Source organism: Sturnus vulgaris, chromosome 3 (assembly GCF_052056855.1).
Source record: "Sturnus vulgaris isolate bStuVul1 chromosome 3, bStuVul1.hap1, whole genome shotgun sequence".
NCBI classification, from domain to species: Eukaryota; Metazoa; Chordata; class Aves; order Passeriformes; family Sturnidae; genus Sturnus; species Sturnus vulgaris.
In genome coordinates, this window is record NC_142245.1 from 16,879,451 (window position 1) to 16,905,259 (window position 25,809).

General features: G+C 44.5%; 1 protein-coding gene and 1 long non-coding RNA gene across 3 annotated transcripts; one reads left to right on the forward strand and one right to left on the reverse strand.

Moving 5' to 3' along the window:
* Positions 1 to 5,479: 5,479 nt before the first annotated feature.
* LOC106853893 (ankyrin repeat domain-containing protein 9-like) lies at positions 5,480 to 18,293 on the reverse strand. Of its 2 annotated transcripts, XM_088161054.1 has the most exons (3): positions 13,065 to 18,293; positions 11,670 to 11,786; positions 5,480 to 7,622 (listed from the first exon to the last, which is right to left on the reverse strand). In XM_088161054.1, the coding sequence occupies exon 1, from the start codon at positions 17,969 to 17,971 to the stop codon at positions 17,081 to 17,083; it is 891 nt and encodes a 296-aa protein (XP_088017180.1). In that variant the 5' UTR covers positions 17,972 to 18,293; the 3' UTR covers positions 5,480 to 7,622; positions 11,670 to 11,786; positions 13,065 to 17,080. The 2 variants fall into 2 exon arrangements, with proteins under 2 accessions (XP_088017180.1, XP_088017181.1); XM_088161055.1 differs by lacking the exons at positions 5,480 to 7,622; positions 11,670 to 11,786 and adding an exon at positions 12,023 to 12,044.
* Positions 17,299 to 23,880, forward strand: LOC148224199 (uncharacterized). The gene is made up of 3 exons (XR_015802163.1): positions 17,299 to 17,438; positions 21,636 to 21,851; positions 21,953 to 23,880. It is a non-coding gene; the product is annotated as an uncharacterized LOC148224199 (long non-coding RNA).
* The last annotated feature ends 1,929 nt before the right edge of the window (positions 23,881 to 25,809 follow it).

Genomic DNA, 25,809 nt, shown 5'->3' on the forward strand with positions numbered 1-25,809 from the left:
GAAAGGAAATACAGTTCAGTCTGTCATCATTCCCTTTGAATCCATTGATATAACTGGTGCAGAAACTCTGTAAACCTGTAAGGAGGAGCATAAACCCATCACTGACAATAATTTAAGGCATATGATTAACAAGTAAGGAAAAAGAGAACTACCTCTCTTGATGCCATCAGTCACAAATCAGCCAGGCCTAACTCAAGGTTGCAAAACTTGAGAATCTGACAAGCTTGCAAAAATACACAAGATTCTTCTGACAGCTACTGCAGCCCCCTTCCATTAGGAAAGTTTTAAGGCCTATTGCAGAAGCAATTGAATTCGGAATAGTTTAAAAAAAAAATTAAGAAAGAACAATGCTATTCTGAGAATAGAAGCAAAAAGCAATGCATTTTTCTGTATTTAGCTCATTCAATTGAGAGCTATATGGGAGGTAACATAAGCCTGCAGCCAGCTCCAAGAGGTAAAAAATACTGTGTTGAAATTTTGAAATGCAAATCTTGAGGACTAATTATGCAAAAACTCTTACTAAGCAAGTTTTTGGGGAAACCTTAAAAATAAATTGTAAAGTACCACATGAATCAGCACTGTGTAGAATAGTAATTGCTATGCCAGGGGAAAGAAATGAAAGGAATGTGCTAAGAATGTCATCTCTGACTCTACTGTGAAACACTGAAGTTCCCCAGAGCATGAAGTGAGAAGTAACAGAGCACTGGGACCACCAGTACAGGCACCCATCCCTTCCTATAGCAAGAGAAGAGCTGGGCATTACAGGCACAAGCTCCAGGCCTGGGAGAAGGTCAGATCCAGAGTGTGTCTGGAGGTTTGAACTCTCACAGCTACACAACACACCATCAAAAACAAATGGGGCACGCTGCATACCTGATTTTGCTCAGGAACGATCAAGCCCTCTCTTCAGTCATCTTCAGCAAGTCTGGATTAAGTGAAATGGATTCCCAGTAGAGACCTGCTAGTAGTGACCAACCAGTCTTCTGACATTTGTTTGCTCAAAAGGAGCATTCTGCTTTTTTAATTCCTATAGCAATGTGGCTTCTTGTAATGAACAAGCAACCTCAGGTTCTTTTCTGCACCTTGATCCACGCACAGGAGAATGAACCATTTATCTTTACAGTTACAATTAAAATTTACCTTTGCAGTTGGAGTAGGTTGCTGTGCTCCACAGGCTGAGATGAGCACATGCTGAGATATATGCCATTTGGCCATCACCAAAAAACCCCCCCAGGAACAGAATCCAGTGAGCCCCTTCTTTCAGCCTACACCCAATATTCCCTGTGTGCTGCCTGTCCCAGGCTTGAAAAGCAGCCAGGACAGCAACATCAGCCCAGGTGCCTCCTGGACAGTAGAATCGCAGAAACAAAAGAGCAACAACCTTGTCTTTGATCAATTGCTTCTGTGTTTTGAAGATGGTCCCCTCGGACAGCGTGATGTGACAATTCTGGCAGGCTGCCTGTGATCCCAGCCTGTGTTCTGTCTGTATTAGAGAGGCACTATCCAAACCTGTCTCCAGAATTTCAGCCATGCAGCCTCCCTGCAATAGGGCAAGAGTAAGGGAACAGTGGGAGCACATACTGCACACAGAAGCAGGGAGCAGGAAACTTGGTTCCTTTGTACTGCATGTGCTTTTGATCTCAGGGACCGAAGGACCTGCTGTTTCTCCAGCACCTTGGATTCACACGTGGGAAGCAGGGGAAATAGTGCTCTCATTCCTTTGAAGAACACTTTGACTGTGATGGGAATGAAGAGGACACTGCTGTGGCTAAATAGATGCAAACCTTCCCAGTGCTGGATTGATGCAGCATAAAATATACAGTTGCAAGCTCTGTAACCTCCTGAACTAGCACAGTATAAGATTAGAGGCACCACCTTAACTCTGCTCCCTCGCATGTGTGCATCAAGCACATCTCTGATGACATGATTATATATGGCTTCAAAAATAATACAATATTAGGCAGTTTTGTTCTACAGCCTTATTTATTACTTCTGAGTCTGTTGTCTCTACTTAATCTTTTCTTGCCTGGAAGAACATCACTCCATCAGTGAATCAGCATCTCCAGAGAGGAAACGAAATGGAGACACGTTCATAATATACAGCAAATCACTCTTAACACTCATTTAATGTTCCACAGTGGATTAAGAATTATTGTCCTAGTATTTCAGCTTAGTCCAGATTTAGTGCCCCAGTGGAAGAATTAAAGACTAGATGAAACAGTGCATGTAAAGCTACTTTCTAGAGCAATACAGGAGCATGTTACTATCACAGACACTAAGGCAGGTATGTAAAAATCAAAGAGCTGTTGCAAAGTGGTTCCCTTTTCACAAAAGTTCGAGTAAGGGGAGAAAAATGCATTTGGATACCAAAAGAAATTACAGTGGTATTGGTGGAAAGCAAACAAAGATAAGCTGGTTAAACAAAATTATGTTACTGTGTGTAGTCATAGACAGAAATATGACTTGTGCCTCCATGGTCCACGTGTTGATTCGGATCATCCAGTTTGGTAGTGCCTGGAATGGCCACAAAAGGGACTTTACAGCAGCTGACTCACAAGTCCTAAACCTTTACTCACAAAAGACTCCCCTGAGGACTGAGGTCTTCAGTGAGGATCTAAATTTGAGAGGGATTTTCTCTAAAATTCCTACCTCTATCCAAAGAATATTCCTGCAGCTCCATATCTGCCCACTGTTCTCCCTTTCCCATCTCTGGCTCTGATATGCTCTTGCAGGTTTGTGGTGACTAAGAGTTGTTGAACTGTGTGTATTTTGATGAAATTTGAACTGTAAAACCCAGGAAGAAATGTCCCTGTAAAGGTTCCTATGATCCTCACTCTTCCTGCAATTTCAAATATCAGCTGTGCCACTATGAGCTCACACATCTGACTCACTGCTTTTAATCTATTTTCCTCAACTCAGTTTTGCTTTGGCAATATTGCCACCCCCACGTCTCTTGGTGACTGAACACTAAGCAAATTAAATCCTGATCTTTCTCTTTGACTGCCTCCTTTGTTCTCTCAGTTTTTATAACTGAGATGCTGCCATATCCCTTTTCCTCTAGGTGAAGTAGCCAGATAGCTCTGATTGCTCACAGTACTCTATTGTACATTGGGCAATAGCTAAACATAAATGATTTTTCTTCTGCAGTGTTTCTAGGACTCAGGACAGATCATGTCCTTGACCACTTTATCTTTGCCCAGTGTTATCTCCTGTGTTTCTGGCCTCCATGAGACTGTAGCCAACCCAAAACACAGCTTCCAGATTGACCTCATGCCCTGCATAATGATGGTATCATGAATGCTTATTTTTCCCTCCTCATGCTCCATTTCCCTACAGCATTATTTTCTGTGCATTTCCACTTCCTGCAGTACCTTTCTCAACCTGCTTGCCTGTTTCTGACATTTCTTTTACTGTTTTTCCCTCCGTTCTGACAGCAGTGCTGACTCTGAGCACCAAGAACAACTTGTTTGTCACTCTGTCCTCTTTCTTTCTCTCATGCTGCCATGACAGAAGTGACTTTTTTTTGACCTGGCATATCAATGACTCTCCATGTGCCAGTAGAGCTGTCTCTGTCCCAGAAGCCAATGCACAATGTCACAAATTACTCCATCTTTTTTCAAATCCCTCTTCAAACCTATTTCCCTTTAAAACAGAGAGTGACATCATGAAACCAGAATAACCAAAAACCACAGTTCCATTGGGCTTGCTGATGGAACTACAGCCAGCCATTTCTTCCTTGTGCTGCTAAATAAAATCCATTCCATAACACAAAGGGAGATGATAAATGGTATTATTGAGCATAGCATGAAACAGAGAGACTGAGAAGGAAACCTCAAGATTTTAAGATCATTCTAAACTCATAATTTCTTCACTGAATGATACAATGTCTACATTGAACTGTACAGGTGAATTCACCATTTCTATCTTCATTCATCAGCCACTTTAGGCACCCACTCCTGGGAAAAATACATGTGGCTGCTGGTGCTGCTGGAATACATGACACATTTCCCACTGACCCTGTGCAAGTCAAGCATTGGCACAGGCTTACATGCTGCAGCATCTCGATCTCTAACCTGTTTATATAGATCAGCTCTTTACTAATGTAGTAATTTCATTTGTTGTCAGTTCCTCCATTTCTCTCCAATTCTCTCAATTTTTCTCCATTTCTCTCCATTTGTTACTATAAACAGATATGAGATATTAACTTTAAACATTCAGGAGCTATCCTATTATTAGCCTGTCTCCTTCTAGTTGGGCTTGGAGCAAAATGAAAGGAATGCAGTTTACTTATGACAATTACCTAGGGTTTCTTTCCAGAGTTCCAGGAACACTCAAGGCTCAAAATGTCTTCTGTGACCACATCAGAAACTTTCTGGTGAGTTAATTCCTGATATTAGCAAGTGTGCCCTCCCTTTGAAGCTCTCTCATGTTGCTGCTCAATGCAACTCATGCTATTTGGTCGTGGGGCTGCCCTTGTCCAGAACACAGGCTCGTGAGTGTCTTTATAGAAAGTGTAAATGGCTGGACCTGGGGACAAAAGTAGGAACAGGATGCTTGTGTTACTATACAAGCTAAACTCAATCATCCATCCTTTCTGCTCTTCATTTGCCATGTTTGCCCATGCCTCATGACAGTCCAGGAAAATGGAGGGACATTCTTCCCTGTTTGGGGGAGGTAGATAATGCTGCCAGTGTGAAAGAATGAAGTGGACTCTTATGAGCTGTCTGGCCTGTGTTTTCCACCCTCAGTGTTCTGTGATTCATCTAATTAAGGTACACAGCCTGCAAAACAAGAGGAAATTTGGAACTTCTACTCATTAGCTGGGCATGAATGGGATTTTTTTCCCTCTTGACTGCCTCCATTTTATCTGCTGCAGCTTTTCATGACTCAGACTCCAGAAGGGCTCATGATTGTGTGGGTTGCCTCTGGCAAAGGCAAGGAGCTTGAAAGCAAGTGTCTGTCTGTCTGACTTTTACTTGTCTCTGAAAACAAACACTGAAAAGCCTATTTCCTGAGCAACTGACCCAGCTGCTGTCTCTTCCCTGCTTGTTGGGGTACAAAATGATTAATCTCCTTCTACACAGTTCAGTACTTAAAACATATGTGAAGGGGACACAAGGGCTTTCATATTAAGCAGGGACAAAAAAATACTTGTTTTACTCTTAATGAAGAAATAATTTCCTTAAGAACAAAAAGCTCCTCACAGCCAGCGCTTATAAATTGCTTAATTGGAAATACACATAACAGTCCTATGAGGATTATCAGAGTGCTTCTAGCTGGAATTAGAGTCAGGAAAGAAAAGTTATTTTAGAAATACTAATAAAACAGGAGGTTGTGAAGGCTTCTGGGATATATACAGATGTTTTATTTTAGGCTTTGCATATAAAGCTGATTTTTAACCAATTTGTTATTGGTTTGCAAGCTCTGCTGATTAGCCTTGAAGCAGAGAGGAGTGAAAATAAAGGAACAGACCCTCAGATCAGAGAATGATAGCTCCAAAAAGACAGACTGGGTTTTATTAGGTGAGACTTCAGGCTATTGGGCCAGCTACCACTGTCTAGGTATTTGACGTTTCATAAATGTGCCAGAAACAGAGCTAAAGACATTTTTGGTAGTACCTTTCCTTGTTTCCTGATAGGTATCAGGCCCTTCAGCAATTCTTTGCTTTCTGCTAGACATGCTCTGTGCACAGGCAGGCTCCTTGGCTGGCTGCAGTGCCTGTGCTTCGTGCCCCAGCTACCCTTCTCCTGGGAAAGCAGGAAATGGTGGCTCTCACAGCTCCACCACCACTCTCTGATGAGCTTTTCTGCACAGGAGCAGTGATCCAACAGGGCTGCATCACATCCCTGGATTTTAGGTACTTTGCTAAACACAGATATGGAGCCTCCCAGCTGCCCACGACCAGCTAAGTCACCACAGCTTCTCCTTTTTCTTGGAGGCAGCAGAGAGGATGAAGAATGTCTGTCTGCTCATCTATGCCCAGCGACCCCACATGCCCTGTGGGAAGAATTTGTTTCTGTTTGTAGCTTTTTGTCTAGAGCACAGCTCCAGGGTCAGCTTCCATGGCACCTGAGGCCTTTCCACCGCTGAATAAACCCCAAACCTTTCTTTGGTAGCTGACAATAAAGGCACCCGCACCACCTTCCTGCAGCTGGGTTTGTATGTTTGAGTTTGGTTTGGACACTGCATCCAAAAGATGTGCTGTAGGATCACCAGACAGGCATGGGCAAGGGGCAGCCAACAGCACTGGGGTCACCTCACAATCCCGGGGTCCCCTCATGATGGCAGGGTCTTCTCACAGCCCTGGAGCCACCTTATCATCCACAAAAATGGGATTCGTGGGCAACAAGCTATTGGTGGGCAGCACTAGAGAGAGACATCAATTATCTCAGAGTTGCACAAGCCTGGATGCTCAGTGGTATTCCACAAATCAAACACACTAACTATTAAAACCTTTTGCTTTTTATACATTTTAGCAAACAAAGGAATTTCTGTTCATTGGCTACAAGTTACATAGTTCTCTTTTTAATTAGTATTCTATCTTCTGCTTATTAATGATTCTCTTGCTTCTCCTGCTAATTAGTCCCATACTCAGTCTTTCTCTTCTTTTGGGTCAGTGTGTTTCTTGGGTCCATGAGTTGGTGAGATGGTGGTCACCATCTCCCCGTGCCAGAATTACCTTTTACCCAATTGGAGCTGCTTCAGCACAGTTGCTGAGTTGTCTTTATTAGTTTCTTCCTTATCTTTGGGGTCCTGCCAAATGTCCTCGTGGCCCATAAATTCTGCGTTCTTTGTGTCCACTGTCAGCAGTGCATCCTTCTCCCCAGGCTTTGTTAACCTCCCTCGAGGTTGGAGATTACACAGAACCCTAAACCTTAACGAGGTAACTCCACCGAGTAATTTATCATACTAACACCTGGACGTCACTCAGGGATCGCTCGTTAGCTGCTGTTTCTAAAATCTCCTTTCCCGCTGATTAGGTTGGGAAGCATATGAAGATCAAACACCAAAGAACGTCGGTTCTTAAGGGAAATGTTGCATATTCCGCGTTTTGCGGCCCCTCAGGGCCCGGGGCCCTCACGGAGGCAGCTGAAGGGAGGTGGCGCCACCTGGCGGCCGTTGGCGGCGCCGCGGCCCAGGCCCGGCCGGAGCCCGCGCAGGAGCCGCCGGGGTGGAAAGTGAGAAAAGTCGTCAAAAAATAAAAAACAAACCCAAAGTACGACAACGGGACTGTGCAGAAATGATGGCCGGTAGCGCCTGCAGAGGTGTAAGGAGCTGGTTTTACTTCTCCGAAGCTAAGGCAGCCAACAAGCCAGAACACACCTGGGAGATGGGAAGGCTGCTGATAATTCCTTTTTATTCCTATGTGGCCCTGCCAAGCCGAGTTTCCTTATTTTATGAGTTACCATCTCTGTTTTCTCTTCTAATGAACGGTGGTATTTGAGTTCAAAAGCCGCCCAGGGCTCATGCTACTGATGCTGAGGAGAGGAAGAAGAAAAAGTGTTCTTTTGGAAGATGGATCCACTTCATAGTTGTGGTGTTTTGAGGACTGACTGTCAAAACTCAGGGAGCTGTGCAGTGAAGCCGAAAATAGCTGAGTAAAACTGGCTTTTCAGGCAACACTGAAGGAATGAAAGAAGAAGAAAAAAATCGCTTAAAGCATTTAAAATGTAGAACTTAAACACAGGCTTTCATTTCAAAATACATTCCCTTTTTTTTCCCCTCTTCCTTTTGGCTGATGAGAGCATATTCATTAGCAGCTCTGCCAAGTCAGACAGTTTCTAGATTTGGTTGAGGATGGTATAAAGATCCACATGGAGTGAAAGCAGTAGCTACTAAAAAGTAAAGCTGAAGTTGCCTGTTTAAAGTCTGACCTGATCCTAAAGACAGAGTTGCCTGCTTGAATCTTACAGGTGTTGCACTGACAGGTAGCTTGGCAGTAAGGAACTGGGACATTAGTCATGGACTCCTGCCTGGCTGAGGCAGGGGCTTTTCACTCTAAAAATAAGTAAGACTCATGAAGGGCCTCTTCTTTCACATCAGCTATGGTGCTTGCATGTGCGTTCATGCTGTATGCTGTGTATCATGTGCAGTCATTTTACAGCTTGAAATTTGTGTGCTCATCCCCTCCAAGGTGTGGGGACAAAGGCCTAGGCCATGATGGAGAGGACTCCCTGGCTCTAAATGTCTGCAAAAGGGGAATAAGAAAGGGCATGGACAGGTCTAGGTTTGGACTTAGCCATTGTAGTGATGTTTTTTAATTGACGGGATGATGACCATGTGTATCAGGGCAGATCTGAGACATTTTGAAACCTGGATCGTGTTTTACAGAGAACACAAAGCACCGATCTGCTGCTAGAATCTGTTAATTCTGCAAAGGAAGAGCTGGGTAATTTTGTGGGAAAACTACTCTCAGTCTCCCTAATCCCAAATTTGGGTTACTTGCTATAACTTACACTTTCCTGAAGCTCACCAGATCTGAGTGAGCCTAAGTAAGCATGTGAATTTCTGAGTGTTTAGCAAACACACCTCTAAGCAGAAACCTAATTTAGGCAGAGTTCTTTCTTCCTATCATTTTGGCTTTCCTTTCATGAAATCCCAAATTATACATGGAATGTAATTTTATCTCTGTCTGTCACCATGCTGGGCTCTGCAGGCTGGTAGAGAAGTAAGCCAAAACCTGTAGCTATCAACAAAGCTCAGTTCTACCCATGGGAGAAGTCTCATAAAAAAACCCCATTTGATCAAGCAATCACCTCTATCCGTGAGAAGTTTAGTGTCTGCAAATATATGCATCACAGCTGAAAATAGCATCTCACTATGATCTGTAAACTCAGAAGAAGAGTCTGCTTACAGTGTCACTCCCTAACACCTTCTAGGCAGAAGAACTGAGATTTTTGTCCTATAATTGCTCAGTTTCAGCTTCGGTCAAAGCTTCAAAATTAGAAGACACTTTTAAAGAAATACTATCTGGAATTCCCCTGCAGTCTCAAGGCAATGTATTTTACAGAATCACAGAACCAAAGAATATTCTGAGTTGGAAGGGACCCACAATAATCATTGAGTCCAACTCCTGGTCCTGCACAGGACAGCCCAAAGAATCACACCATGGGCCATACATATGTAAGCAAACTTTGCCTGATCCATAAAAATCTTTAGGTCCTTCTAACGGACAACGCATTTTAATTCTGCCATCTGTCAGATTTTACTGCAAAGTTTACCTTCATAAAAATGGAATTGTTTGTAAATTAGTTACCTAACTCAAAAGGATAGAGGATAAAGGAGAGATCTGGTGAACATAATGTACTTGGATTCTCAACCTGTGGGGAAGGTTCCACACCAAAGATTATTAAAGAAATGAAGCTGTCATGAGATCACAGGAGTTATTTCATGCAATGGAAGCTGTTTGCCGAATGGCAAAGGGTGAGGAAGAGTCAGCAGTGGGGTGTCCCGGAGATTGGTGTGGGAACCAGTTTTTGGTATATAACCTGTGGCTGGAGAAAGGAGTGAGCAGTGATAGCCGTGTGTTCACAGTGCTACTGGAGTTTTCCAAGTATCCAAATACCACACCAAGGCACCTGAAGGACCCCTGAAGGACTGAAAGAAGTGCAGGTGGGCTTGGATGCAGATAAATGTAAACTGCTGCCATAGGAAGTCATGGACGTGACTTTATCAATGGGCTTAGAAAAGAACTAGACAAATTCGAGACACTAGGTCAAAAGATGAATACTCTGAAGGACTGACTAGGCAAGGGTATAGCCTCCAATATCCCCAGTGCAACAGCTATGGGGACTGAGGGAATTAAATAGGGAATGTATTGCTCAAAGTAGCCAGGCAAAGGTGCTCTGCTTACCTGGCTTCTCCCATCACGAGTGCTGGAGACATAGCATGATGCTGGGAGCACCCAGCACCGTGGGCTTTATGTTCCTATTTTGACAAAAATTCTGGTACAAGGAAATCTGAACAAACACTTTCAGCTATTAAAATAAGTGGGTTTTTAAAAAAATAATATTTTTATTATTTTTCAGTGCTTTAACACTGTTAAAAATAAAACCCCAAGTATTAAATTATCAAAATTTTACTTTTCTTTAAGAACTATCTTGATAGATCTGGATCAGTTTTCTTCCTTGTAAAATTGGTTTTGATATTTTGAATTTTCATACTGAAATGTATTTTGCAATATTGTTGGGTTTGGTGGAATAGAAACATCAATTCCCAGTCAGCTCTAGTGATTATTTCATTTTCTAATGCTTTTCAGCCTCTTCTTTATCATCCTGACATTCTCTGTGACCCTGAAGCCAAGCTCCATGAGGAAGTGGCAGGGAGGGGTTTCTGTGTTTCTCATAGCTTGTACTGTGGTTTGGGATTCTCCAGACTATTTTCCGTATTTCTGTTCAGCTGTGGGATGTGCTTCCCACAAGGCATCTAGCATACCGCCTCTCCCAACCCTTTTCTTCCCTTCCTTCCTTCCTTCCAGGTTTTCTTGTGTGAGTCTGACAACTCTGTGATAATCATTCCTCCTCCTCCTCCTCCTCACTGTTCTCCACGGGGATCTGCGTGGGTGGGCAGATCTGGTGTACAGAGCACAGCTCTCTTATCTCTATGAACTCAAGAAATTCGATAAAAGCCTTCCCACCAGTAATAAACTTCTCCTTCACAGGAGATCCATAGCAAAACACACACATATTTTACTAGAGCTGGAGATGGCACTGATTTTCCAGCTCAAGCACTGCTTAGGAGTCATCCCTGAAGAAATCTGGCTTCTTGGCTTCAGAGCAGCTTCCAAAGTGCTGGAGACAGGCAGGCATCTGTGGAGCCGGAGCCTGGTGGTCACCCATGTCACCAGCTGAGAGCGGAGGAGCAGCAAGGCAGAGCATGCTCCCCCAAGGCATTGCTGCTGTGCTGGCCAGGCAGACACGGGACAGTGTGGGACATGCCAAACCTGTCAGCTGCTTTTTGGGTGACTCACTTAGGGAGGTGCACCCAGCAACTGAAGCGTGGGCAGGATTTCGCTCAATGCATCATCTGCTTGTGACAGTGCTTCCCTCCACACAAGGGAATATACCCTTTAAATTTCTCTATTTAAATCCCTGTCTTGCTGCCTGCTGGTGTGTGGGCTCCAACTAACCACAGTTGTAAAAAACCCGATACCTACATGAGACTGGCTCTGAGGCATGCATCAGCCCGGGGCTCCCTAATGGTCAGCCCCAGCAGAGCTGCCAGGGCATGAGAGAAACTAAATCAAATTCCCTTTCTCAAACACAGGAAACATGGAAGCAAATAAGCCAGAAAACTACATCTTTGGGGACCACCTTCTTGTGGTGAAGTAGTCAGGGAATAAATCACCTGCTATGAAGGCAAGGACATAGTCTTGATCTTCTTTAAATGAGATCAGTGAAACTTCCCTCTCTGCAATCTTCCACGAAAACAGTAACTTACTATGCAAGCACAGGCTCAAAGGAGTTATCCTTTGGTTATAGCTTGCATGTACTAGTGTGCCTTGAGGAAATCTGTGGGTACAGCTGGAGCTGGAGTCTACACCCCATGATTATTATCGTTATCCAAACCAGCTACCCCATCACCTGAAACACTTTGGGTAGCTGTTTTTATCAGAGCAGAGGAGGATCTGGATGGTTCAGGTTTTGGCACAGAATCTGGTGGATCCTTACCCCATGGAGAGCACAGAGGGTGACAGGTGCACCTGTGCCTGAAGGCCTTCAGCTGAGCCTGTGGGAGAGGCTGGTGCTGGAAGCATTGCCAGGGCATCTTCCTGTACAGAGAAACACCTGAGGAAGGAAAGGAGCTGGTTGATGGCACACAAACCAGAGAAGGAGAGCAGGCTACCAGCACTCTTATGTTCACGGGAAACAGCTGCATAAGCTGAACTCAAATCTAAAAAATTAAAATCTCTGAAACCTATTACCATTCAACCCCTGTTGAGCCCCTCCTTCTGATTTATCTCTACCTTTCAGCAGATCAGTGGAGTGTGGGTTCACCTCATCTCTTGGGGTCGTCCTCCAACAGTACAGTCAGCTACTGTAAGCCTGTGAAGGGAAATACTATTTTCCTCAGATCGCATTTTTTGAGATAATGGCTTAGCAGTCAGAATGAAATCATCAAACAATAAGACGAGCCAAAGCAAAAGCAACAGATACTCGCAGGTGGTTTTGACCAATTGGCTAATAAAAGACATCAATTTTATATTACAATTTTATTATATTAATACAATCAGATTAAATTATTTTCACAGTTAGTGTACCTAGTTCTATCAGGCTATGTATATATAGTTTATTCCAGCATGTTACAATCTTTTTATCTTTAATCATGCAGCAAGTAATGTGCAAACACAATTATAAGGAAAATTTTCCCCCCTAAAAAAGAAAAACCAAAATTACAAAAGTATGGCTTTATAAGAAAGCTGTATCATACAATGAACATTCATTTGTACTCAGACATGGCAACATTCAGTCTTAATAAGTGAACAACAGTGTCTGTCACTGCCATGCTGATTCCAGAAACGTCAAGGGAACTGGGATCAAGGAAATGCCACTGATGTTAGAGATGGAAAATATATATCTATATACATTCAGAAAAATGTTTTCAGGGATTAAGTGTCACATTTATTTGTATGCTGAAGTCAGAGTTTTGGAGCCTTGAAAAACACAAATGCACAAACAGTTTGTTTTCCTTTACACTAACAAACATCAGTAGTGATGGAACCGACTTAAAAAGCTTTACTTCAGGTGTAGGGAGGTGTAATTGAGGTCAGAATCTGGCCTGTCCTTCCTGCTAATGATGCTGCAGAAATAGACAGAAGCATAGGGTTAGGAAGTCATAGGAAGCTGAATTTTGCTTGCAGACCAGAAGAATAGAAAGACAAAGATGTATGTTTAAGACTTTTTTTTTAATGTGTTCTAGAATAAAGTGTGGCCAGCATCACAAACCCTTTGCTGGATGATTGTACCTGCCGGCAAGTAGAAGCCCTTGTGCTTGGTGTTCGGGGATAAAACACCCATTTCAAGAGCAAAACTGCTGCCTCTTTACAAGAGAAGAAATGTCCTTACCTGTCAGCAGCACAGGGCCTGGGACACGCACACCGACCTCGTGAAAATGCTGCTTCCGTGGGGCATCGCTCACTGCTGGTAGGAGGAGTGCAGTGGGTGGGAGCTGTTACACGTTTGCCAGGAGAGGGCAGGCAGGCACTCCCATGTGTGACAAGAGGGCAAACACACGTGTGTGACAAGAGGGCAGGCAGGCACTCCCATGTGTGACAAGAGGGCAGGCAGGCACTCCCATGTGTGACAAGAGGGCAGGCGGGCACATGTGACAAGAGGGCAGACACACTCACACATGTGACAAGAGGGCAGGCACTCACACGTACTCATACGCACTTGCACGTTTTCACTCACTCACTCACTCACTCACTCACTCACTCACTCACTCACTCACTCACTCACTCTCCCCCCACTGTGCTCACTGAAGTGCTTCTCACCAAAACCAAAGGCTCACACATACAGACAATTCAGATCCTTAAAATGCTGCTCCTCAAAACTGAAATTAAAGAGATACAACCTGCAGAACCAGCCTAAATCCAAAGATCAGAAAAGACTACCCTCTCCCCGTTTCTCTCTTGTGTTTATTCTTTTTTCCCAAGTTCAGAAATACAGATCTGGGTGGCACTTACTCAGTATGCAGATATGCAGAATGTAAACATCACCACACAGTACCCAGCACCTTTTTTGATTAACAAGGTCACCAACATATTTGCCATGCAAGCACAGGGATTTTTCAAGACCCCCAGGTTGCAGGAAGTCTACAAAATATTTTGAGTTTACTTTTGCTAATGACCTGGCTTGGAAAGAATGGAGAGAAAAAACGAACACAGACAGGGCTGAGGTAGATTTGGCCATATCTGATGTAACATCACTATATTGAGGAGGAACACAACTGGGATCTCAAACTAACAGGCAGATCACCATAATATAAGCAAACAAGGTCTAGGGAGAAAATTCCCTCTTTCAAGCAGGAGTGCCCATCCTGCAGTCATATTGCTACAGGCAAAGGAAAGAGTTGTCACCACAGTGCTAATGACCCTAAACTTTGGCCCACTGGGACTGAACATGGGCAGCTCGATGTGATTGAGGGCCAGCTAGTGCTTGATCTCTTGCTAAAATGGTCAGGAAAAGGAGAAATTAGGGGGGCTGTGAAGTGATCTTTCCTGTGTGGGTACCTGCCTGTTACACTCTGGGCTGGACATACCAGAATTCTTACATGTTGGCCAACGGTGGACCAGCAGCTTTCTTCCACACTGGAGCACCAGTCACAGGAATGTCTCAGAAAGAAACTATTCAAGACAATTCATCTTCTATCCTCCCTCTTGGCAGGTGGATTGAGGTGAGCCTCCCACATAGACAAATGCATGTACATAAACATCCTGCTGTCTCCTGCAAACATAAAGCCTGAAGTGCCTGATTCCTGACCTCTGCATTGATCCACAACTATTGCAGCCAACAAGAAACCTTGCACCATTTTGCAATCACTTGTTCCCAGTGGGCTGCTCTGGCACTCTGAGTATGGCCTCCTGCCTTAATAGAAAGCACTCTCCATTAATGCCGACAGTCCCTACCTGCCTCCTTGGATTTGCAAGATGAACAGCCCTCCCTCCTGTCTTTTCTGAAACTCTTCACAGCACTGAAACTCACATGGTTTTGAGCCAGTGAAATAGCACTGGATGATTTCCATTTCCTCCTTTCCCGGGACCTAATTACTATTCTAATAATATCCTTCACCAGCCTCCTCCGCCTCTCACCCACCGACATCCGGATGAGAATTGCAGTGCTGCTGGGGACAAAGCAATCCTGCTCCTCTGGACTCCCGGGGTGCCACAGGGGCCGTGCTTTGCACAGTCATTCCAGGCAGCCATGGGCAGCGAGAGCCTGTTCTGTCCTCTACCTCCAGCTCAGAGTTTTTGGGGGAGTGTGTGCCAGTGCCGGGGAGCCTGAGGGCTTGGCAGAAGCAGCTGAGCCGCCACCGCTTATAATGCAGATCTGCCTCGGGCTCTGCTTCGCTTCCCAAGCTGTGACAGCCTCTGTTTGCAGCACAGGCTGTCGAGCGAGCAGGCTTCCCCCAAAACCCTCACCCAGTGCTGACCCTGCATTTCCCTGATCGCAGCCTTCCCCATCGAACAAGGAGGAATAGACACAGATGGAGAAGGACATTCAAGTCCCCAGGGGTAGGGGTGGAGGGATAATGCAGCACCAGGGATGTGGGATTTCAGAAGGGTTAACCCACTCATGGCCTGCTTGCCACTTTTAGGGCTGGGCTGACATTTTCTCCGCTTCACAAGCAAGCCTGCTTATTCACCTGGCCTAGTGCAGGTGGCACTGGAACTGAGGTCCTCCCACGGCATGCAGGAAGAGATGGCTGGGAGGAGCATCCCAGCGTCTCAGAAAGGATGTTCCAGGTGGCTGTGAGCAGCATGTTCTGGAGCCTCACAGTAAAACTCCACCTGGCCATGGCTGGCATTGCCAGTGTCCTGGCACACCCGAGGTAGCCCATGCTGAAGGAAACTAAATGGAAGTGCTCCCTGTGCTGACGGAAAGAAGGGCGCAGGTCCAGCACTGCCAAGACCTCCTTGGCACAGGCAGGGAATTAGCTGGATGAGGCACGAGCCATTTTTGCACAAAGCAATTTAGATTTGACTGCACATCTTTCTTAGCTACTGCCTGTGGAAAGCAGTTTGTGCCCCACAGCCTTGGGCTCCAAATCCAGCTGAAGAGGAGTGCAAGTTCTTCCCTGCTGCCCAGTGCAGACGGGGCGAGTTAAGCTACTTCAGCAGAGCAGAGGGTTGTGCTTACAAGGAGGGAGAACACTGGTGTCCAAAATAAGGGAAGTTCCCCAATGAGAGCTGGGATTCTGCCACTGCTCTGATGATGCTGAGAACAGCTAGGAAAGCAGGGCCAGCTCCTTGAGCAGAGAGGGCAGTGTGGTTCAGAGCTACCCAGAAGGCGGCCCAGCCCCAGCCATGCTTTCTGCAAACTCACCCTGCCTGCATTGCCCAGTCAGTGGCAACGTTTTGTAATTTCCAGGATAAGGATTTCTGTCGGGACCTGGATGGCAAAAATACTCTAATTGACAACAAGTAACAACTTTTAACAGCAGATTATCATGCCCCAGATTAGGATAACAAACAAATGCCTGTGGCTCTGAGACCAGAGAAATCAAGTTAGAGAGCTACATCTCCTGTAGAGATAGTTCCAAAACACAAGTCAAGAAGAAATAATGTCACTTATGAAAGACATGGCTCCCACTGTCCCTGCTCCAATTGCCATTTGTTTACTAGACAGCAGGGAAAATGGTTCCTTCCCCATTGCACAACTCTGTAGAGGCATCAGGGCTAGGATTGCCTTTAACCCCCTTGCTCCCAGGTGAGACTGGATGCTTTCCATTAGCTATTCTGTGGATCTTTATCTCCCATCCCCCAGGAATGTACAAGCACTCCTTCTCTCTGAACTCATACCTTCCACACCATGACCTGCTGTAAAATAATTCGGTGGGATCAGTTATCCTCAGGAACTGCCTCTGCATCCCTGCAGCATGAGCCATGCACATTGTGGTTATTACTAATGATGCTTGAGCATTGTTAGAAATGAAACCTGATGTTTGAACTTTGTTGGTAGGGGATGGTATTTCTGCTAGCTCTAGCAGTGACACCATTTAAAAATCCCACTGGGTACTTGGTTCCCTTTAACCCAGGTGCATTACACACGATACAGTTATCATATTGGGAATTCAAATACACTGATACCAGCTGACAATTAAGAAACCAAACATAACACAGTCTCAACTACAGTTAACCCTTCACATGCACAACATAACAGAAAACAAGGAAGGCTTTTGCCTTTAAAAGTGCCCTGCCTGCAATCAGTTAGAAAAGACATTTAAAATCTTGTCACAAAATATTGGAATTTCCAGCATAGCCTAATAGGCTAATAGACTAAAATCACACTGAAATGCAGAGGGTGGTGGATGACCAGCTCCTCTAAGTTGTCTTGGAAAATCCAAGACCCATTGAATAAAGTCAAGGAAAAACATTTACCACATTTTTTGCTGGTAGCTTTTTGCCATAGGATGGTAAGGGCTTTAGTGCCTGAGGTATAGGTAGTTCCTGGATGCTTTTAGGGAAGTGGGAAGGGGGAAGAGTCTGGAGAATAGTTTGCATAGCTTGCAGATATAAAGAAGCAGGTGTGTTCCCCACCAGACTGTTGAATTTGTCTTCTCCCAGCAAAGCTGTCCAGTGGTCTGGATGCTCCTGCAGAACTTTCCGCATCTTAAACTGTGGGTTGGGCATGAAGAGCAAGAGGTAGTCGAGGCAGAGCTTCTTTGATGCAACATTGACTTTGGAGTCCCACATCTGCTCCAGGATGACGTCCAGCGGGGTAAGCCCTTTACTGTCCTCTATCCTGGGAGATGCTCCATTCCCTAGGAGGATGAGGACTGTCTCTGACCTCAGCAGTTCGCAGGCAAGGTGCAGGGGTGTTTTCCCATCTTCCAGATGAAAGCAGCCAGCCCTATTGATATAGGAGTTCAAGCTGGGGAGCTTGTGTGCAATTTTGATGATCAGTCCCAAGATATCTCTCCTGTCATATGTGACCGCCATGGCCAAGTGAGGAGCAGAGGATGGGCAATAGCAGAAGTGTTCCCCAGGCACCTTGAGAGCCTCTTCTGGAAAATGAGACAGCAGATACTGAGCATAAGGCAGGTGATTATGCACCACTGCATAGAGAAGGGCTTCTGAAGGTGAGTAGGTTCGTAGGCTGGCATTTTCCTCCCAGTAAAAATACTCCATTGTTCTCATATCTTCCAGCATCCACACAGGCTTGTGATCTCTCACAGCCTGGTAGAACATATAGGATAAGAACTTGCAGTGCCTGCTCTGATCATCCTGCAGGCTGGCCTGGTTACTGGCCATGGCTCAGCAAATAAAGAACGGCTCCACGTAAAATCACTCCAGACTGTAAGATTGGTGCACTTGGAATGCTGATCCCGATGCTGCTGCAACCTTCAGGCTGTCATTGCTGCCTGGACTGCACTAGCTGGAATGCATGGGCTGATCATCTCCACCCATTCATTGTTTTTCCCCTCACTGCAGTGGTTTTGTTTAGGTAAGCACAATCCCACAGGATCAGTTAACCCGTGCCATGCAAGCAGATGGTTGGTGAGTACATCCCGCTCTGCGCGTGGCACAGGTTACTGAAACGCTGTCAGACTGCCAGTGATTTTATACACACACAGCCACAGAGAACAGAGGGAGAGACTAAAATTAGCTTGAGAGGTGAGGCAGTTTTCTGTCTGCATTTTGTGTCTAACCAGATCAGCTCATACACTGCAGTAAGTGGAATAGCAATATTCCGCTATTTTTTTTCATGTCACTCACACACAGGCAGCTCATTATATAGTAAAAAAATATGTAGCAGTGTAAAATACCCCACAGCTGATAATAGGCACGATTCCATGCTCGGGAAATCAAGAGATTGGTAGCAATAGCACTAGGAAAGGATCCCTATTTTATAAAGAATGGTATGGCTGGCCACTTAGGAGACACTGATGTTAATGGATTGTCTATAAGGCATTAGTGATGTTTAAGATGCCAGCATTAATCTTTGCAGAGAAAAGACAAACGGTGTGTGCAGTAAGGGTTCCCAGAATCATAAAGCAGATTGCTGGGTTTAAACGCCTGCCTTTGTTCAGCAAGGAAATACCTGGAGTGCCTCTGCTTCGAAGCAGGGGCATAAACAAAAGGCTAATAACCAAACCCCACTGGCGGGTGGGGAGCTTTGATCTAAGCATTTCTCAGATATCCTGCTTTGGGACTCGGGTCAGAGCCAGCAGCAACGGGGGGAAGTGGGATTAGGCAATCAGATTTGTGCAATGCCCGGGTAAAACACAGAGGACCAAGTCTGCAGATTTGAGGGGGAAGTTCCTATTGGATGAGGCAGAAGGACCTGGCCAAAATTAAATTCACAGAAAAGACATGCACTAAGAGTCCTTATGGCAAGCTCTGTTTAAGAAAGGAGGGTTTCCATGCGTCCTATAAATCAACAGATTGCAATAAAATGGTATCTCACCTTTTTGGTAGGAAAACAGGATTTCCCTTTAAGGGAGAATACAGCAAATTAAGAAATTCTTATCTTCATTTCACAAGAAGACAAACATCTAATAAGTATATTCAAACTAGAGAGAATTCAAGTATCAGATCTCCAAATGTCCTTTGGAGTCATCCAAAGAGAAAACCAAAGCCACTCAAAAAAACAGGTCTAGATCTTGCACATCTTCCAAAGCATTATAGCCACTAAGCAACCCTCAGCTGCTGCAGATATTAAGATAAAGTTCCCCAGGGAAGTACTCACAACACCCTGTCAGTGTTCAAGCAGCATCTGCACCATGCTCTTAGACATACAGATTAGTTTTAGGCAGTCCTGTGAGTTGACTTGGTGCAGAGACACATAGAAATCAAGAGAAAAATGTTCTGCAAGTATCTCCAATGAAGAGGGAAGCAGAACAAGGAATGGCCATGAGGCTTCTGGCCAATCACCTCTACACCACAGGTCCAGGATGTCCAGGATGTGAAAACATCTGTAATTGCATGATACCTTGTAATTACAAGTTGCACTGTAATTCTGCCCAGCACAAAACTAGGAGAGTCTCTCGTGGTTTGCTCACCTCTTTATGGTTCTGAATGGCGCAGGTCTATCTGCTCTGGTGGCTCTTGGCCTTGGCCTCTTCTTTTTTTTCTCCAGGAGTTTAGAAAACCTGGTGCTAAGGACACCTGTTTGATGGCAATGCATTGCTACTGAATTTTATTGTAAGCATAATACATCCATAAAATATTATAGAACCATTAGAAATGGAAGACATTGATGTGGAAAGCTTCACTGAGGAACTAGAAGGAGACTAGGAGTTTGGATGTTTCTATTTATGTCTTTGAACTTTGGTCTGTGGCTAAAAATAATGTCTCCTAATTCATAAGGTGTTTACTGTGGCTTTCCTCTTTGGCAAAGTGCAGTCTAGAAGGGGAATAGAATCACTTTTGACTAACAGAGAGAGCATCCAAGAGAGCAGGAACAGGTTTGGAGGGAAAAACTGAAAAACAAAATCTGATTATACCCAAAACACCATTTACCTATTCAACTGAGAAGCTCTTTAGATCTCTCCTGGGCAGATACATTTTTCACATATCATAGTGATTTCAGCTTATAAAGTATTTGGTTATTTTGAACTCGTGAGAAATACAGAATGTTTCTGAGCTACTCAGAAACCTTCTTACATTGTTATGCTCAAAATACTGGGCAAAAGGGAAATATACCTTACATATAAAGACAAGAATTGAACATTAGTAGAACTGAAATCTTAGCCTGTTATAAAGAATCATTATTAGTCCAAGTCAAATTATTACAGAAAAATATATAATACTCTCATAAAAAAAATCAATAACAACAATAATAATTAAAAAATAATTTGAAGCCTTATGCACACTTCTTATCTCCTATCCCTATTCCTGGCATTATGTTCCCCCTGCCTGTGCTCATCTAAATCCTAAGGTTCCTGGTTTCATTCCGATGGTGGTGTTACAGGAAGTCATCAACATCTGGAGCTGTTCTGTGGGAGGAATATGAGGTTGATGGTGATGGTTTCTTCTTCCTCACTCCAGATCCTCCTGGGGATCAGTTTTATGATTTGTTACAGGCTTTTACACCTGTTTTTTCTTCATTGGACTGCAACTCCATTTCACATCCACATTTACAATAGTAGATGCTGATTATATCAATGTAATATATTTTTTATTTGTCCTCTTTTCTACCCTTGAACCATTCTCATCCAGCTCTGTATCTGCATTTCTTTAGTTGTCCATAGGTGAGTGGTTTACAGCTGTGAGTGCTCCAGAATCAGGCCTGTGCCCCATCTCTTACCATCTCATTGGGCCTGCAGCCCCCCACACTGCACCCCGTGCTTCCACTTCGCAGGACCTCTGCTGTCACACCAAGCCCATGATGACCTCTGTTAGCTCCAGTGTATGAAACTGGAGATGTGAACACCTCATAGTGCACAGAAGAGCTGGTATAAAACCATGGTTCTACCATGCAGTGCTAGTGAAAGTAAACCAAGTCAGCCGTAGGCACCTGGCTAGAAAGAGGAAAGTGTTCCTACAGCTAAACCAAACTGAAACAGAGCAGCAGGTACTCTGCAGTAATCCAGGCAAAGCAAGCTTGGCAGGCCTTGATCCTGAGCCAAACTCAGTACAGAACCAATGGCCAAACTGTGCTGCAGGGATAGAGGGTTCCACTAGATCCTGTTTCTGGAAAAAGCCAAAGCAGAGAGGCTTTGTGTTCTGCATGCTGAGAGTGGGGCTTAGGCTTAGCAACCTTTCCTTTTCATTTTTCCTTCCTCCCCCTCTGTACAAAGTTACAGAGAGCAATGAGAAGAACTGTGGGGACAAGAGTGAGTGAAGATACCTCCTGGAAAAAGACAAAACCAACAGCAGCTTTTGTCATTAGGACTGGGAATAAATCGGAAGTGGGGCTTTCGCGTTTGTCATTTCACTGCCTGGTGGGAGCATGACATTTCTCTCTTTTAAGGGAAGAGCAGCCTTGCCACAAGCTCCAGTAGACATGGGATCCATGAGAGACAGCTGAGAAATGAGAAAGAGCTCAAGTCAGCTCTTTCCATCATGTTTTTGCCTGCACACTCACGGGAAAAACTTCAAGGAAGAAGCTGCTTGGGAAACAGAAGAACAAAAGGCTTTGGGAAAGATTGGGACCATCTCCAGCGTTCTACCTGTGTCAACAACTCCAGTGAGATGTTTATTGTTCCCTTTCTGCCCTTCTCCAGTGATGTTAATTAGCATCTGTTTCCAGGCAAAACTGATTTTAATTCTTCTGTGCCTTTTGTACAGGAGGGACACAGGACATCCAGCCAGGACGTACAAAGAAGAAAATCAATCGCCAGATATCACATGCCTGAACACAAAGCAAGAGGATGTCTTTCTTCAGAGGCACACTGTTTTCCCAGATCGTGTCTGCTGGTCTTTTTCCTTTCCTTGGGAAAGAAAAATTGAGCTATTGGGGATGGATGATAACCCTACAGCCACAGTGAGGCTCTAGGAAATGCTTACTGTGTCCTGCTTTCCACGTCCAGCCTGGGCTGTGCAGTGCAGCTTGGGGACAATGCTGTGGGATGAAGTAATGCCCTTGTTCAGAGCCCTACTTCACCTCAAGGCTGCTTTTAGAGAGCATGAAAGGGGTTTTTTATGCCCTGCTACACACTTACCATCCAGCTGACTAAATTAGGCTTTGGGATGGTAGAAAAATCTATAGTCTGACCTGTCCTGGATCACAGAATATTTCACTTCTGCTTGCAGGATTCAAACAGCAAATGAGACAATCTCTTACTACATTGTTAGAGGCAGGAAATGAAAATAAACAGAGATTTATCACTTTGGAAAGCCTTTGAATTACTTGTAATGGGACCAGCTGATGTGCTGCATGCAGAACAAATCAAACACCAAACAGTTATTTACCTGCAGAACTTTGGAAGTAAAGATGACTAACTCACATGCAATAGACATGCAAGATATGTAAGAGGAACTCATCTGGAGACAAATGGAGGATTTTCAGGTGATGTCCATGCTGCTGGTCGACCACTGCTGTAATCCAGACATGTGTCCTGCTTATGCTGCTACAGATGCTCAGCTGGACATTGTACCAAGACCTGGAGCACTTATAAACGTTGGGGAAGCCAGGGCAATACAGTGTTTTCTGCAGGTTCTTGTTTATCCCACCTGTGAAGGGCTTGGCCTGTTGTGTCCAAGATCCCCTCAGAGCCTCACTTCCCAAGTGTGGTTAGTCTGGAGCTCTGTGGCAACAAGCCCCAAACAGCCAGAGTGTGCCTCCTCCTCTTTCTTTGTCCACTTTTAAACTCAAGGTGTAGACGGAACCCCTGATATAGGAAACATTTCCAGCATATCTGGGTGTTGACAGGGAGCAAACCTTTTAGAAGCAACATGATAGTGTATTTGCCACCAAGAGCAGTCAGTGCAGCAGGAGCATGGTTACAGACCATGCCAGACAGTGAGCTGCCCTGCTTATGGCAAAGCAGAGCCTGCTACAAATGTGAGTGCATCTCCACAGCTGTGAAAGCAGGGAAGTGTAAGACTGAAGATAGATCTTCAAACAGAATCTTCTGTATCTCCAGTGTCACAAGATGTAGCTGTAGAAGAAGGAAATACAGGTGACCTCGCCCCTGATAAGTCACAGTTGTACTAATTACCAAACAAGAGAACAGCCTTGCCTTTAATGGGTTGCAGCTGTGACTAATAAAGGTACGTGTAACAAAAGGGGTGGGCTGGCTAGTCAGAATAGACCTTTAAGGAAGAGAATCTGGAGAAAGAGGACCTTGAGGAGGTAGAGGAGCTGTGAGGAAGAAGGAATAATCCAGAGAGACACAAAGAGCAATAAAGTAAGGGAGAGAGTTGCTGAAGTAAAAGATCTGCTACGATGTTAGTGTGGGCCTGATGGAGTTGGAGCCTGCAGTCATAGTCCAGCTAGGTAAAGCCTCTGCTCAGAGTCTGCAAACCAATACTTGCAGTCACAGTCCAGCAGGAAATAGCCAGCAGTCAAGAGTCTGCAGCTGGACCCTGCAGTAGGAGCTTGCTGAGTCAGGATGGCAAAGCTGTGAAGAAGAATAAACTGGGACCCTTTTCATGGTGTTGAATGAGAGTCTGTGTCTTGGCTCGTTTCTACCCCTAATGAGAGGTCTGCTGCAACAACAGGATAACTTATAGAGACAGCTTAATTTATAGAATGCCTGGCAGGTGCCTATCTCTACCCCGGGTGAAAGCTGATTGCTTTTTTTTTTTGGAGCCATTCTCATCTCTCTGAGCATATGTAATCCCAGTGTGTTTCACTGCATGGTGCTGACCAGCTGCAAAGACATGCCACAGCTGTCTGGTTGTCATTATGTGATCTGAGTGGCAGAGACCTGTGGCAGATGACTCTAAGGTACAACTTTCCTTACCTTCAGATGAGGGATGTGGGGATATTGAGTCTTTCCAAAAGACTCTTCATCTTCCTCCTAAGCCTCAGCAACCCCTCAGTTTGGGGTCTGAACAAGCAAGAGAGAGAGATGCCAAGGTTTCAGGTTGGACTGGGCTTAGGACAAAGAGTGAGCTGGAGCAGGACCCAGAGGAGGTGGCAGAATGGAGGCGTGAACTTCATCAGAGCACTGGAGAAAACACGGAGCAATGAGGTGCAATCAGTACCATCCTGTGTTCTGAACAGGGCTCTCATGGATATGAGATCCAGTGCCCAAATAAACTGTTTGGCTTATTGAGCTCTCCATTTTCAGGGAAACTCACGTGACAGCCAAGTGGGATTGCCAGAGCCTGAAGATTGTCAAATGCTGCAGACTGGTCAGGGCAGCATCCTGACCACCACGAATCAAATGCTTTTCCTCTGTCAGCTCCCAGGGAGGGATTGCCCATTTCCAAAGGTAGGCACTTAGTGAACACTGGGCTAACTCCAAAGGAAGGATAATGAAGTTTCCAACTCTCCCTGAATGTCATAGACATCTTCAAATGTGGGTTAGATCAAGCAGTATGTTCATGTCTGGAGGATGAGACATCAGTTCAGTTTAATCAGCTATAAAAACAACAGGACTCTTTTTATTAGATTTTTTTGAAAATGCTTTTGAGACCTGATTGCACAGAGCCTTCACACCAAGAATCCCAGTGTCTCCCATTTCTGTAAACCCATTTGTTTCCGTTCCCAATTCCTAGCCTAACTGGAGGCTATGTCTCTCGAAGGCAGTATGTAAATAGACAGATTACCATGCCTCTTCCAGAAAGTAACCTGTCAGCTACGTTCTGTTTCAAGAACAAAAAAAGCCCTTGCAGACAGTCTGTGCCTACAGATACATTGAGCCAGATGCTGTTTTTCCAGAGAAAGGCAGAGACTGTGAAACAGTTTTATATCATTGGATGCTTTCCTTCCTTATGATGATTATGGGTGTCGGTGCCCTGTTTCACCACACCCCTATGTAAATGTCAAGGCTGTCAACTGCTGAGAAAGCACTCAGGAAGGCATGAATACATTTAGTTTCCAATACTGACAAAAAGCAATGCTTTTCTACACCAGCCATAATTAACCTGCAGAATTCAGTGCTACATGATAATCAGCAAGGCTAGATGTTTGACAGACTCCAAAGTAAGTTTTTCTAATGCAGCATCCAGGATGGTCGCAAATGTAAATCAATATTGTCCCAAAATGCACAGTGTGGCATCATTTATATTATGTAAGGCAGAACCCCCTCGAAACTGAAGAAAACATCCAACAGCTTCTACCAGCTGATTACAAGAAAACTTTTTCCTGACTTGATAGCTGATGAAGGAGTAAAGCCTGAGCATGTGAGCAGAACACCACTGTGATGCACACACATTTTAAAACATGTAGAAACAATAGCATATTTCATAGTCTTTTAGCCTGGACTCCAGAACTCCCTGTTCATTCACCGGGTGCTTGGGAAGGTCACAGAGATACTAAAATGCTCAAATTAAATATTGGTCCCATCTCTTGTGTGAATCTGAGGTAGCCAGAAAGACTTGTCAAAAACCAAAATACAATGGGAAGGGAAAAAACAGTCTGCCTCTATTACTGGGGGAAATCACTAACTCTGTGTCCACCTCAGTTTCCAATTTGTAAAATAGTGTGAAGAGCTCTTATAAAAGTTACATGTTAAAAATCACGAAAGCTCTGA

Coding starts and splice junctions, on each gene's coding strand:
- LOC106853893 (XM_088161054.1), bottom strand. CDS start 17,971: ATGGCCAGTAACCAGGCCAGCCTGCAGGATGATCAGAGCAGGCACTGC.